This window comes from Asterias rubens, chromosome 21, assembly GCF_902459465.1.
Source record: "Asterias rubens chromosome 21, eAstRub1.3, whole genome shotgun sequence".
In the NCBI taxonomy this organism is placed as follows: Eukaryota; Metazoa; Echinodermata; class Asteroidea; order Forcipulatida; family Asteriidae; genus Asterias; species Asterias rubens.
In genome coordinates this window covers 11,306,853-11,321,698 of record NC_047082.1, presented here as the reverse complement: position 1 = coordinate 11,321,698, position 14,846 = coordinate 11,306,853, and the positions used below count along the sequence as shown (strand labels likewise).

The following is a 14,846-nucleotide window of genomic DNA, read 5'->3' as shown; positions in this document are numbered from 1 at the left end:
AAGAGAAGTCACTCAAAAATGTCGGTAAATTTTGTCAAAATAGACGGGATTTACTCACTTGTCCCGTGGGTTGTTGGGCCTCAGCATTCGATTTCTTCTTCTTACCACCGCCAAACATGTTTAGTTTTCTCAAGAATTGATGAGTTAACTGAATATATGGACCCAGAAGTTATGGAAATAAATGACTCACTTTTTCATGACACAAATTACAAAATGAACACAAACACTGTAACACACAAAATACACACGGGACGGTGGATGTACATTAGCGCCACCAAGCGACAGAGGTTGAAAAATGTTTTGATGAAAAGGGGCGGGTCATGGGTGTGGTTTGGTGGTCCGTGTCTGGAAAAGTTTCCGTATGGCGCCACCACTTTTTCATTCGAAATAAAATAATATAGTATCTTATTTACCTGATTGATATATCCCTTTTTGTAAAAATGAGTGAAAAAGTGGTGGTGCCATACGGAAAGTTATCCTATTTGAAGTACATCGGTAAAAGTAACATAATAGAAAATTGTCATGTTTGTTTAATTTACACTTTTTTCATGGAGAATAAAACAAGTTACTCTTCACTTTTCAAGAAACAGGCACTTTGCTTCAAAATATTTGCTTGAATGCTTTCATCCTGCTTTAATTTCATAAAAATATAATTGATGTATTTATTTCCCGTTTCTTTTAAATTGAAATATACATTGAAGCAATATTTAATAATGCAAGTAGCACTAGATTTATACATTAATTAAACAAAAATATTAGTGTGGTTGATTTAACACAAGGTCTGCCTGCCGGTTTAAATAAATTGTCACCATTAGTTTTCGTTTTTTTGTGGTACATTATATTCTACTTTTAAATTATCTATCTAACCATACTTAACAAACGGTTTCAAACGCTTTTCAAAGACCAACTTGACCGATCAAAAAATAAAGGGTCTGGGTACTTTTTGTAACACCAAACAATGTCCACAAATTTACATTAAGCTTACACCGTTTGAAAATAATGATAGTAGAAAGCGTACCTTAAAATATTAGTTGCTGAGGTGCTGTAGTTTTTGAGAAACAAGTAAAACTATGTCATGAAAATACATGTTTACATGCTAAAATAATTTTTTGTCTCATATGATCGCTTAGACAAAAATTATTTTCATGACATTGTTTTACTCATTTCTCAAAAACTACAGCACCTCAGCAACTAATATTTTCAAAGAAGCTTCCTACTATTGTTATCTTTAAACAGTGATAGTTTAGTGTAAGTCTGTGGACATTGTTTTTTTGTCCTACAAAGGTACCCAGACCCTTTAAAAAACATGCAACATTTTATTTCAATACTAGTCAATTTGTCTTTGTTCAAACCTAAATTATTTAAAATGTACCCAGTAAATTCACTTGTTGGTTTACTTGATACAACAATTAATAAAAAATGGCATGTTATAAAGACCGCAACCAATTGAGATAGTCTCTTTAAAATAAACCTCCACCTGTCACACCAATATTTCAGACACAGTATAGACCTATACTCTCGCAGGTACCCATTTATACCCCTGGGTAATAAGAGACAATTATAGTAAAGCATATTTCTCAAGAAAACACTACAGGTGTCATGACCGGGATTCGAACCCACACTTCAATTACATAAAACCACAACTTAAATTCGATGCTCTAAACCCTCTCGCTCCATTTAGAGATTTTAAGGAGTTTCTGGAAATGGACCCTCAGCAAATAGAGAAGTCCATCAAAAAGTAGGATTTCTTACATCTGTAGAAATTACAGATTACAGTTTTTCGCAAGCAGATATTTAAAAAAAAATCTCTATAAAATTTCTCATTCAATTTTGAATACTGATAATGGTATAATTTGTCAACTTCATGAATACATCAAAAGTGACATTGACTTTTCCTTGTGCTCATGTCATTACGGGAAAGCTTCATAAGAGGCAAGAATAAAAACATAATTTTAGTCTGACACCTCACACCTGTTATCTCCATGTTAAATCCTTCCAAATGAAGTTAAATGAATCATGCACACACGAGATGGGCTGCTGACTGCCCAAGGCAGATTAACTGCTTATCCATGACTCAAGTCATTCACTTTAAACACATCCACTGGTGAAAAGGATGTTGGGAAAATCTTTACTGGAGCTTTCTCGTAATGTATTGGCCTTTATCATGATTCGGCCATCTGGTTTTTCATGTATTTGCTCTAAATGTAACCAAATCGAGACTGGAAGGAAAATATAGTCCGGTCCCGTCATGATATGAGAATAAGTCACTGTAGCATCCAGGGTACCTGACACAGATGATCACAGAGCACGATAAAGGTCTACAGTTTAGATCGGTTTAATTCTTGGATGCTCTGCATGACCAGCTGAGCAGCATCTTGGGCGCACCCCCAGTGTAATGTAGCACCCGAACCTCCATGGCCGTAGTTGTGGACAACCTGTTTAAACATGGATGAGAAACGGAGAAGACAATAATCAATGGACTTTATCAATAGTTAATAAAGAGGTTTTGCAGCAATAAGCCGGCCGGCTTAATCTTAAAGGCACTGTAAGGACACTATTGGTAACTACACAAAGTAAATGTAATTATAAAAACTTACTTGGTAATGAGCAATGGAGAGCTGTTGATAGTATAAAACATTATGAGAAACAGCTCCCTCCGAAGTAACATTGCCTTAAGGCCGAGTTATAGTCGGTCGCGCGATGGTCGGGCGTCGGAAATCTTGACGCGCGATCATAAAAAGACATGGTTTTTAGGCCTCAGTCTTAGGATTGCGCGCAAGTCTTCCGTCGCGCGACCATCGCCCGACCGACTATAAACCGGCCTTTATTATGCATCTGAAGGCACACAAGAACGCTTTTTCTTTCGCTATTCTCTTGTTTAGATGACCAATTGAGGCCCAATTTTTCACAGGTTTGGTATTTCATGCATATTTGGGGATACACCAAGTTGTCTTTGACAGTTACCAAACGTCAGTACCTTATGTGATTACTTAAATCACCCAGGGTTTGATTTCACCAAGAACTAAGACTAATCACAACCAGGGGTCAATTTCATGGCTCTACTTACCGTAAACAGGAATTCTGTACTATCACGTCAAGCTTATATCGACTGACAAGTTAACCTGGAATTTTTTCTTGTGCGCTGCGTGCGTATTCCACATTACTAGGTATTTTTCGCTTTACACAGCTAGTGCAGATATTCAGTGCAGCACAGTATAAGGATTGCTAATCAAAAGCGCATAATTCAGCAGTGGTTCGCATGGACGGCTGAGTGTTAGTAAAACACTCAAATTTTGTTAACAGATGTTTTTAAAACCAAGGTCAAGATTTTCTGCAAAATTTCAATTAAACAAACTACCTCCCATAATTTTGTTTTGAACAAATCAAACCCTTTTGTTTGAATATTTGCGCAACTACAAAAAGTACCTACATGTAACTATTTTGTTTTGCAGTTAAAGGCTTTCTCAGTTTTTAAACCTCGGTTAGCAAAAACTTGGGCTGTGACATTGCAATAGAATCGTCTACACAAGCCTTATAGTTAACAATGCCTGTAAAAAGGGGCATTGTTGCATTATGTTCAAAGTCTAGTTCCCTGCCTCCTCTCTTACCTTTTTTATTGTAGTTTCTATTCGCAAATTCTCTTTCTCTAGTCTTATACTGGAGCGACCTGGACGCAGACCGGCCCAAGAACTTATGACCTTGGCATTCTAAGAGGACAAAAAAGACTAGATGAGCACAGATGGCTGATGAGTGAAAGAAATTACTATCCTGAAATAGCTATTTTGTGAGTTAGATTTGAATAATGTCTGGTAGAATGACTTGCTGGATAACAAGTTACCGCTTAAACTCAAATTCCTCAGACTATAGAGACAGTTGCTATGTCACATGATTTTGGGCAAGCTTTTGCGTAGTTACGTAAGAGACGGTGAACACCCATACACAATTCTGAATGGACGTGTATGGAACAATGGTACCAGGGTTTGCTCATCTGGAGGTTGCTGTACAAAGGCTTTCCTGAACCATGTTGTCATAGCAACTGTCTGTATAGTCTGAGGAACTCAAATGTACATGTAAGCGGCAACTTGTACCTAAGCAAGTCATTGTACCAGACATAACTCAAATCTAATTGTTATACCTCGGTAACAAAGTGTCAAGTTTGATTGGTCGAGAACCAATCATGTGACGTGCAACAAAAACGCATGTTACATGGCCCGGGGGTCGGGTAACATGAAAAGTGATGTATACACCGGTGTACATCACCTTGATCGTTCCCAGTGTTGGTCGATTTCCAGCGCCGTGTACGAAACACCCGCGGGTTCGAGGGAACAGTCAGGAATTTGTTCTTGTTCGTCTGCTTATTAAACAATGAATATTCCGCCGTAATAATGTTTGCAGATAACAATAGAATCTTTGAGAAGAGGAATATTAATGTTACCAATGAATAACAAAACAATTGTTGCACGCTGTGATTGGGGTCCATGGATTTTGTACACGGGTGCCATTTTCCCCCTCTGGTGTACAAAACGCCATTGACCCCGTCACACCGTGCAACAATTGTATACTGGCAAATGGCTTATTGGATTGGTTGATGAGAGATTGTCTTTTTATGGCCAATAACAATTTCTCCTCTGTCAGGTGTGTGGACAAATTGTTCAGTATAAGAGTTGATAATTGCTTACAATTGAAGGATTATTAACAACAGATATCATAACAGCTGAGAAACAAGCAAATATAATGTTGATTCCTCACTTAGAAAAGTGATTTTAATATCTTTGAAATTTTCAACACTTCCTCTGCTTGCTGTATTAAAAGCCGTGAGTTCTAGTGAAATTTAGTTAGACATGTAGTTTGACCGTATTGTATTCCGCATCCACCTACTACTTCTAAGAACTAATAATCCCCTATGAAATACGGAACAGTGATATTTTTTTTTAATGACTGTATCTGGTGGGGGAAGTGTTCACCAACCTTTATACTTGGTACCAATTGGGCACATTTTTCCAGAACTCCTTGAACATCTTTAGGATCCGACTGCTCGTTCCAATTATCAACTTGAGCTAATCCCCCGCAGAATACGTGGTCAATTCTAGAGAGAAGTAAGTAGTGATGAATCAAACCAGTAGCAAAGTAAACTTGCAAAAGACATTGGACACTATTGGTAATTGTCAAAGACCAGTCTTCTCACTTGGTGTATCTCAACATATGCACAAAATATTAAACCTGTGAAACTTTTAACTCAATTTGTCGTTGAAGCTGAGAGAAAATAATGGAAGAAAAAACACTCTTGTCACACGAAGTTGTGTGCTTTCAGATGCTTGATTTCGGGACCTCAAAATCAAGTTCTGGGGTCTTTAAATCAAATTCATGGAAAATCACTTCTTTCTCAAAAATCAAGTTACTTCAGAGGGAGCCAATTCTCACAATGTTTTATACTATTAACAGCTCTCCATGCTCACAATGATTTTGAGTAATTACCAATAGTGTCCACTACCTTTAATTAATTTAAATGGTTTACTGGGTATTTTTAAAAACACGTACAACAGTTTACGTGACTCTCCTGAAAACATTGCTCTTCACATTTTTTTCTCTCAAAACTTGACAACTAATGAAGCTGAAACTTCGACAGACAAATTAAATTACACACAGCTTTTTTTGTAAAGCAATAGTCACATTCTTTTTCCAGTTATGACACAAGACTTGAGTTTTTTTCTGTATGATTGCATAAGGAACAACCCTCTACTCAAAAAGACTGGACCCTACATCTACAGCTATCCTTAACAAGATACCCGACGTCACACTTTCCCTTTACAAGATTTTTGACATTTGACCCTCAAATAATTCCTTAACTTACCCTGGTAAAAGATAACTTTGTAACACACCATCTTTTTCTGCACTAGTAGCTATCGTCCACGAAGATTTGACCTAAGAGTAGAGGAAAGAGAAATACCCCTTACAAACAAGTCCTATCTATAATACGTGTTAACTTTGCATCGGGGATAAAGAATATTAATTTTTGGTTTTTTACCCATACACCGATGTGTGTTAGCACTGTATACTCAGTACTTTCCCCGAGTCCTGTGAAAAAATATCACAGGCATGCTACTCAGGTGGGATTCGAACCCACGACCCTTGCAATTGAAGAGCAGTGTCTTACCAACTAGACTACCGAGGTTGCCCGGTAGCTAGAGGCAGTTCGAACCCTATGTTTTGGGATTTATATAGGATTCCTATGGATTCCTATATAATTCCTATAGATTTTTCGTCACTTCTTCGATTTCTATAAGCATCCTATAAGATTCTTATAGTTTTTTTTTTGTAAGGGTCAGGTAAAGATGACGGATACCGTGTTAAGTGTTGCACAACTTTGTCATTCTTCAACCAAAAGTTGTTTTCCAAGTTTGAAGAACATCTTCGGAGATACCTACACACATACATAGAGCATTCAGCTCTTCACCTACCGTGGTCTTGCGGCCAATTTCTTAGAGTTGCTTAAGCACAAAAAAAGTTTGCTTATTTTACACATATGTTTTTGGCAAAAATTCCATGCCGTATACATTGTTGTGACTGGTATTATAAGCTGCTGTTTACTTAGCATAACAATTGAGTGGAGACTTGGCTGGTAATCTGATGTTACTAAGCAAGGATTTTTTTGCTTAAGCAAGATTTTGTGCTTATAATCAGCTCTATGAAATTGGCCCCTGGTTCTAATCTCGGACTGGATCATATTGTTGGGTTTTCAGGTATAGGTTGATTGTACGGGGTCTTCCGTTTCAAACTTCCATGTAAATCTTCTATTTAAAACTACATTTAGTTTGGCACAGTGGTTTCTTCAGTTGTCTGTTTCTTTGGGTGGGGCAAAGTGTAAAGTACACACTTGTTGCACGCTGTGACGGAGTCCATGGCGTTTTTCCACATCCGAGGGGGAAAATGGCCCAAATTGTTACCGAGGTATAACAATACCATATGACATACCTCACACTGGAAGGTCTCCACCTCAAAAGCCACAGTTTTAGTGGTCAACAATGAAATCGTGTGATGTGTCAAAGCCGAGCGGTTAAGGCCACTCGACCAGTCGACTCAAGCTCATGATCAGCAGAGTGCGTGTTCTCTGTGCTAGGATTGGTAGTGCTCGTACTAGAATCAAGAACACTTGGAAGAGTAAAGCCTGGTTAATACTTCCAGCGGATGCATGTGCGAAGCGAATGTTGAAGTCACAAATTCGCAACGAATAGGGCCTATTTCGCAGCAGTTGAGTTGTGCTCAACTCTCTTGCGAATTCGCAGCGAAAACCTAGTTGTGACGTCAAATTCGCTTCGCATTTGCATGAAGTATGAACCGGGCTTAACGGATTAACCCTAGTATTTCTGGTTCACATAGAAAGCAACCTTCAGGTTTTTTCAGGCTTGCGAGCTGCAGTGCTTATGGTCACTTATAATAAAAATAACAATAACAATAATAACCCATTTTTATATAGCGCTTTTCACAGACAGAGGGCGCTTCACATTACTACCCCTAGACCTTTTCGCAAATACCGGGGCGCGCGCGTAAAGTTTGGAATTAGGTGCATTGTGGTCTAGCTGGTATCCAAATTTGATCCATATATATCCCACAATGCACCTCATTCAACAGTCTGCGCTTGCGCATTGGTATTTGCGATAAGGTCTCTGGTCACCGGGCCTTAAATCAATCCTTAGACCATCTCAGCTCCCTGGTGGGGAGTATACATTATGCCAATGAAAGTTCTTATTAATAAAAATAAAAAAACGAAAAAACAACCCACTTTTACAAGCTCCCCTCGAATTGGATAGACCTCTTTATCTCCGAGTAGATGATGTGAACCGAGGCCAGTGCACATCACAATGACGTCATATAAATCTGCAATCTGTGTACAAACAAATTTCAAAATATTAACCAAACCATAGAGGTATCATTTGATACAGTCAATATCATTTTCATTTTCCAATATGGGCACTTTCAGTGAACATCTAAAGCCTATGGGAAACGTTTTGCAGGGTCACCAAGGCCGAAACATTTGTGGCCTTTCATGACATTTAAAGGCCTGAAGATGGTTTAGGGTTATTGATAACCGGGGATAAGAATCTTGTAAGGTGTCTTATAATAATAATAAATAATAATATCAAAGTCTTATATAGCACACGTATCTACCAAACAAGGTACTCAAGGTGCTGAGTGTATTAAAACTTTTAGAAAGATAGCTTACTGCAGTGTTGAATTCTGCGACCCAATTATGTAGTCCCTTATAAGGGTTTACAAGGTGCTAAGAGGCATAAAGCAGCCACAGCCAGGAACACCGGGGCGAACCCCTTCTCTTTTCGATAAGTGCACTGGGTTCTTTTACATGCATTACACAACACATGGGACCAACAGCTTTACGTCCCATCCGAAGGACGAAGCAATGGTTAAGTGTCTTGCTTAAGGACACAAGTGTCACGGCTGGGGATTCGAACCCACACTCTATTGAACGGAAACACTAGAGTTTAAATTCGGTGCTCTTAACCGCTCGACCACGACACTTTCAAATCTTACCTCACTCAGTGATGACAGTGACTGCTTGAGAACTTTGCCTCCTCTTGCTTGGTATCTGCAAGCAAACAAGAGAAGAAAAAATACATTTTCACTCAGAATATGTAGTTAAAGACACTAGAGACTATTGCTGATTGTCAAAGACCAGTCTTCTCATTTGGTGTATCTCAACATATGCATAAAAAAACAAATACCTGTGAAAATTTGAGCTCAATCGGTCGTCGAAGTTGCGAGATAATAATGAAAGAAAAAGCACCCTTGACACACGAAGTTGTGTGCTTTCAGATATTTGATTTTGAGACCTCAAATTCTAAATCTAAGGTCTCGAAATAAAATTACTTCTTTCTCGAAAACTCTGTCACTTCAGAGGGAGCCGTTTCTCACAACCTCTCTTACAAAGTAAGGTTTTATGCTAATTTTGAGTAATTACCAATAGTGTCCACAGCCTTTAATTCTGCAAAGTAAATTCAGGTTACATTCATAACAAAACTCAGAAAAGCAGATACTTGTTCCCAATTCAAAACATATCTCAAAACGCATCTATTTCAGAAGCCATAGCCTTCGAACTATTGGTTGTCTCGTGTATCAGGAGAGGTTTTTTATTTTTGCGCCTTTTTTTATCTGTGGACATTATTGTTTTGTTTTGCAAAAAGTACCCAAATCCATTAAAGTCACCTGGAAATATAATTTTTTTTTTCTTTCAAACATAAGAGTATATGCTTACGAACAATAAAACAATATTTTTAATAATTGTTTGTCACGATTTATATGTTGAAAAAATATATAAAGTTGTTTGTGGGGCTGACTCCGCCTACCCCTTTGTGACGTCAATCGAGGCAGACTTTGCCTGCAATGCGTATAGTAAACACACGTGCAAAGTACATGTACGTCCAAATCGTGAGTTGGTATGTTTCAAAAAGTTTTTTTCTGCATTCAGCAGCAATACACCTGGTCGGCATTGCCGGAAAAAAAAAAAAAATTGGTCCGTACATGTACTTTGCAATTGTGTTTACTCTACGCATTACAGGCAAAGTCTGCCTTGATTGACGTCACGAACAGCGCCCTCTCGGGTCGGGGTCTACTCTTAAACTTGTAAATAACATAAGAACTGATTTTTTTAAACCTTAGTTAACTGTTTATTCACATTCCACTCATCAAAACACATATATTAGTGACAAAAGCTTTATTTTGAAAAAATACCACTTCCAGGTGACTTTAAGCCCAAATATTCACAGGTTTGTTATTTGTGTATTGGATGATCACACAAATATATGAGCACCATCTGCGACTAAATTGTCAGATCTACATTACCATTCCTGTACCGCACCAAACAAAACTCAATTGTACCTTTTCATGAGCCATGGGATGTAGAGGCGACACAGACAGAACAGAGTCATGAAGAAAAAGCCGGATCTACCAGACAAAATTGGAAGTAAATTCAGAAGAACACATTAACACCATGGAATATTAAAGGACTCTTTAAATCTAGCCTCTAGCTATACCGAGCAATCTCGGTAGTCTAGTTGGTAAGACACTGCTCTAGAATTACAAGGGTCGTGGGTTCGAATCCTACCCGAGTAATATACCTGTGATATTTTTTCACAGGATTCGGAGAAGTACTAGTTTTTCAACTTACATACCTCTGGGAGCTAATATATCGATTATAACACACCTCTTGCTTGTTCTGTATTCTGGTTGGCTGAAATACAGTCACGTGGGATGAACTATAGTCTAATGATCGCGCGTGCGTGTTTTACAGGAACTAGGGCCTGATGCAGGCACAGTCTTTGAAAATAGTGTCTGGTTACAGCACCCTCTCATGACTCGGACTGTGAACAGCAACTACAAAACTTCCTTTCTTTTCCAGAGTTCTGTTCTTACTTCACATTTAAGACCGAGGTGTGTTATAAAACACATATTGACTGGCATAGTTCGGTAATGACTGGCAATGAGGTAACTAGTGTACATCTATTCCCCCTCGGGCCTGTGAGTTACCAGAAGATGGGCCTAATAAATAGGTCCCTCTTCTAGTCACTCAAAGTCTCTCGGGGGAATAGACGTACACTAGTCACCTCATTGCCAGTCAATATGTGTATACTAGTCACCCTCAAACCATGTTATATTTGTAAATAATGGCTTACTCACACGTAACCTGGGAACAATGAATCAAGTTCTTGCTGATTGCAACGTCTGTAGCTCAGGGGAATGTCTTTCCAAAATGGGTCCTGCAAAAAAAACCAATTCAAAATGGTTATAAGTATCTGTAAAGCCGGCCTCAGGTTGACCTACAATTTTCTTGGGCCCACACAAACCGTCGGCAACGCGCAGACAAAATACGCTCAGGTCACAACATCTGAGAAATCGTGCGCCTGGTTGTTACGTAGTGACATCACCACACAAACAGGCTCATGCAGGTCACCCCGGATCGATTTGCGACGAAGATCCCATGACGTATGGCAAGTTCTCATCATGTGACTTTTTTAACATGGCGGTGGTGCATATAACCACAGTAGGTTGATTCGTTTCTCTTATTTTAAAAGGATTGCTAATTTTACCACAAGCTGATTGCTAGTGGCAAGTTATCGCACGCACGATGTCCCAAATACTCCCCAGATCGCCTGCGATTGGTTCCAGACCGTCGGGATCACGTCGTACAAGTTTACTTTTCCCGAGCCGCGACTTTTCAGATTGTCTTAAAATCATCGCAGTTAAGCTCAGGTCATAAATTATCGCTGACTGAAAAGTTCCCAATTGTTTTGCTATAGTTAAGTGTCACAACAATGACACAAGTGTTAAGGTCAGGGACACAAGTGTCATGACTGGGATTCGAACCCACACTCTGCTGAACAGAAGCACCCGAGCTCGAGTTCGGTGCTCTTCTCCGCTCGGCCACAACAACCCAATAATTAATGTACCTTGTCTAGCTCTACATCAAACAAGTCGTAGATTGGCTTCAAATGAATCCCAGCTTCATCAGCATAAGGAGAGCGTAGAATTGCCATCATATGATCCCATGTCGTCTTGCCCCACTTACTGAAAAATAAACAACATTTTCACAAGTTAAAGGCACTGGACACTATTGACAATTACTCAAAATAATTGTTAGAATAAAACTCCAGGAGGTCTCAAAATCGAATTCTTAAATTTTTTATTCTTTCTCAAAAACTACGTTACCTCAGAGAGAGCCATTTCTCACAATGTTTTATACTACCAACAGCTCTCTTTTGCTCATTTCCAAATTAGTTTTCATGCTAAAAATTATTTTGAGTAAATTACCAATAGTGTCCATGCACTGACTTCAAAGATGAAACTACAATTGATGTACTAGCCATAACTTACTAGATTGATTCCTGAGGGGTATTCTTAGCTAGGTAGGGCAACCACAGTCCACCTATTCCACTGCTGGTGGTGTCGGGAGAAAACTTCTCAGCTAGTATAGTCACCTCTACATTTGGGATCGACTCTAAAATGTTGACAGCAGTGGATACGCCTATAATGCCAGCTCCAACAACACAAACTCTGTACACCATTGTTAATCTGAAATTAGTTCAAAAGGTACGCATAAAACTTAAGTTTTAGATTCATTTTGCAATGTGAGAGACTATGTCTTACTAGTACTAGTAGTGGCATTAGTAGAGCTAAAATTACAGTGTTGTAGCCGCGGCGTTGGGCGGTGCGGGGGCGAGCCTGTCCAGGGACTCACAAAGCTGTCTGATTAGTCAAGTTGTCCTGACCAGACGAATCCATCTGACCAGTCAAGTTGTCTGACCAGACGGGTTGTCTGAGCAGTTGAGTTGTCTGACCAGGCGAGTTGTCTGACCAGCCGAGTCATTGTGTGACCAGATGAGTTATCTGACCAGATGAGTTATCTGACCAGTCGAGTTGCTTAACCAGTCAAGTTGTCTGACCAGTCGAGTTGTCTATTACCATGGTAATTTGCAAAAAATAACAAAAATAAATAATTTAATAAAAGTGTGAATAATTATTGGCTTTCAATTCTGATTTTTATTTATTTTCTTCCCCTTTTTTTCCTCTTAAAATTTATAATAAAGCGTAAATAAATAAACAGTGATAATTGAATCAACAAGCTGATCGTTTAAATTTTAATATTAATAATAAAATTGATCGGAGGGTTAAAACACAAATCTCAAAAAATATTAGAAAATGATATAAGGCACATGGCTTCTTTAAGCCTCTGTATTTTTTTCCCAGAATGCTCAGCAAAATATTCAGTCACATGATTTGATCATCATGAATAATTGTGAATTGAAATAGTGTTTGATGAAACTTTTTCGGTGGGCAAATATTTTTATATGGCCTCAACATTATGACATATTTTTGTACCTTGTAGAAATGCCTAAAATACCAAACTTTTTGCATTTACAAGTGCAAATATCCAGTGGAGCCTTACGTGTTTCTAAGTTTTGGTCAAGGGAGAGGAGCCTCTTTGCTTGGCAAATAAAACAACACAATTTTTATCTAGGGACTGTTTACATCGCGCACAGCGAGGTAAAAGATTTGCCACGATTTTAGGGACACCTCGAAAACGGGACCTCCTACGATATATTTGTTAGCTGTGAACTCGTTGAGAATATAGTAAGGGACACCATGAATATATGAACGGAATTTCAGCTTCTCAAATCAGGTAAAAAATAAAGAAAATTGTAGTCAAACTTGTGGTCGCATTGTAAAGAACCTTTATACCCAGGACGTCAGTACGTCGAGGTAGAATTAGATACCAGGGCTATGCTAGGACCTAGCCTGTCAAGTGTCATCAGGCTAGCCATTTTAACTAGCTTTGTTAGTCATGGGGCAATTATAATTGCTGGCTAAATGGTTAAATTTTATTAAAGCATAGATTTATTAGAGCTTCAAACCATGCTCTTGTTGTAGGTCAATAAAACACTCTTTGTTTGTAAAAATGTAAAACTTTACCTGACTTGTTGGTCACCGTCGTCCAGAAAAGCAACCCACTACTCAGGCATGTCATCAGGGGATCGAGAGAGCGCAGCTAGCTTTTTTATACAGTAAATAGACACAACCTACCTAGTCTTGGTTCAAGACTCTCCTGGATTTGTAACAAGAGAGCGCGCTATCACCCCCAACGCGAGACCTTATTGCAGATAGCAAAAATCCGACGTCCCGCAAAGGATTGTGGGAGATATTTGGCACCTCCAGTTATACGGTCGTCACGTAACGTGTTCTACAAAGTTTTTTTGTAAACAATAAGTTTGTAAACATTGACATTGTTTGTGGTGGACGGTCATGCTTCTGTGGCGGAAGACAGTTTCACCCACGAATGGGTGTACCTCCATGCTTTATTTAGCCATGTCAGATGTGTATTATTAATATAAAAAACTACGACAATAATGCCATCGGACCAGTGTGTGTGCTTTGCGACTCAACGTAAGAACGAGGGACTGTACATGTATGAACATACGTAGGTAGGTCCATGCATGTTCTTTTGACTTTGAATGAACACAAAATAGTTTAATAAAATATCAATAAAGCTTGTTGATGATTTAATCATGACCGGGTCATGATTAAATCATCAAGCATGTCAAACCCAACAAGCTGTAGGCTACAATTTGAGTATTGTATAGGCTAGATTTATGTGTGATTGGTGGTAGAAACTAAAAAAGAAACATAGGCCTATTCAATTATATATTCCTCGACATTTTTTAGAGATAACAGATATTGATATTATATTCAGAATATAATATCTATATTCTGATAATGATACTGCTCATTAATTAGCTCATAGTCATATTAGTCATGACTGACTTTCAGGGCAGAGTGTTTGGTTATGATTTACAAGGCAAAAGATCATTCATAAATGCCTCAATCAGTTTCGCTATCTGCATTCCTGTTGTGGTGGAAAGCGCTTCACGTGGGGTCAGGGTGTTTAAAGTTAACGAGTGATAAAGACCAGCTGGAGCTGTTTATAACCGGTTGTTTTTGGATATGTTTATGCATAATTATGTGCTGGTCTTGGTGCTAGATGTTTCACCGATACGGGCGATGTTTGTGAGTTGGCCGCGCTGGGTATGAAAGCAAAACAAGAAACGTCTTGCACCAAGACTAACTACGCACACACCACACAGTGCATCCGAAAATTGTCTCAGTCATTAAAATGCAACACATGTCAGGTCATCAAGTAAGATAGGTAAAAGAGGAACAAGGGCTGAACGACCATGACCCTGCCTGTTTTAAACGCCTTTTTAAGAACTTGTAACCACTCATTTATTCCCTTAGTTTTTGTCTGCTTTATCTTTCAGATAATTACTTGTGCATCAACATGC

General features: G+C 38.6%; 2 protein-coding genes and 1 non-coding gene across 3 annotated transcripts in view; all 3 read right to left on the bottom strand.

Annotated features, from left to right (window-relative positions):
• Positions 1-235, bottom strand: part of LOC117304489 (coiled-coil and C2 domain-containing protein 1-like) — a 47,635-nt gene extending 47,400 nt beyond the window's left edge. Inside the window, exon 1 of the mRNA XM_033788984.1 lies at positions 59-235. Within this exon, the coding sequence (XP_033644875.1) occupies positions 59-118 (60 nt within the window). The 5' untranslated portion in view covers positions 119-235. The remainder of the gene's footprint in view (positions 1-58) is intronic.
• A 1,066-nt stretch (positions 236-1,301) lies between these two features.
• LOC117304638 (D-aspartate oxidase-like) lies at positions 1,302-13,567 on the bottom strand. Its single transcript, XM_033789190.1, has 11 exons — positions 13,480-13,567; positions 11,884-12,081; positions 11,460-11,577; positions 10,690-10,769; positions 9,892-9,957; positions 8,548-8,602; positions 7,781-7,882; positions 5,852-5,922; positions 4,969-5,086; positions 3,609-3,707; positions 1,302-2,435 (listed from the first exon to the last, which is right to left on the bottom strand). Exons 2-11 carry the CDS (start codon positions 12,072-12,074, stop codon positions 2,319-2,321), a joined length of 1,017 nt encoding a protein of 338 aa, XP_033645081.1. The 5' UTR covers positions 12,075-12,081; positions 13,480-13,567; the 3' UTR covers positions 1,302-2,318.
• Positions 6,100-6,172, bottom strand: Trnastop-uca. The gene has a single exon. It is a non-coding gene; the product is annotated as a tRNA-Sec (tRNA).
• Positions 13,568-14,846: the final 1,279 nt, after the last annotated feature.

Bases quoted from the DNA above. Each gene is read 5' to 3' on its own strand.
- LOC117304638 (XM_033789190.1), bottom strand. From the start codon at position 12,074: ATGGTGTACAGAGTTTGTGTTGTTGGAGCTGGCATTATAGGCGTATCC. The intron at 11,578-11,883 runs GTAAGTTATGGC...TTTATTTTTCAG, and splicing joins ACCCCTCAGGAATCAATCTA to TAAGTGGGGCAAGACGACAT. The intron at 2,436-3,608 runs GTAAGAGAGGAG...ATGTTTAAACAG, and splicing joins TAGAAACTACAATAAAAAAG to GTTGTCCACAACTACGGCCA.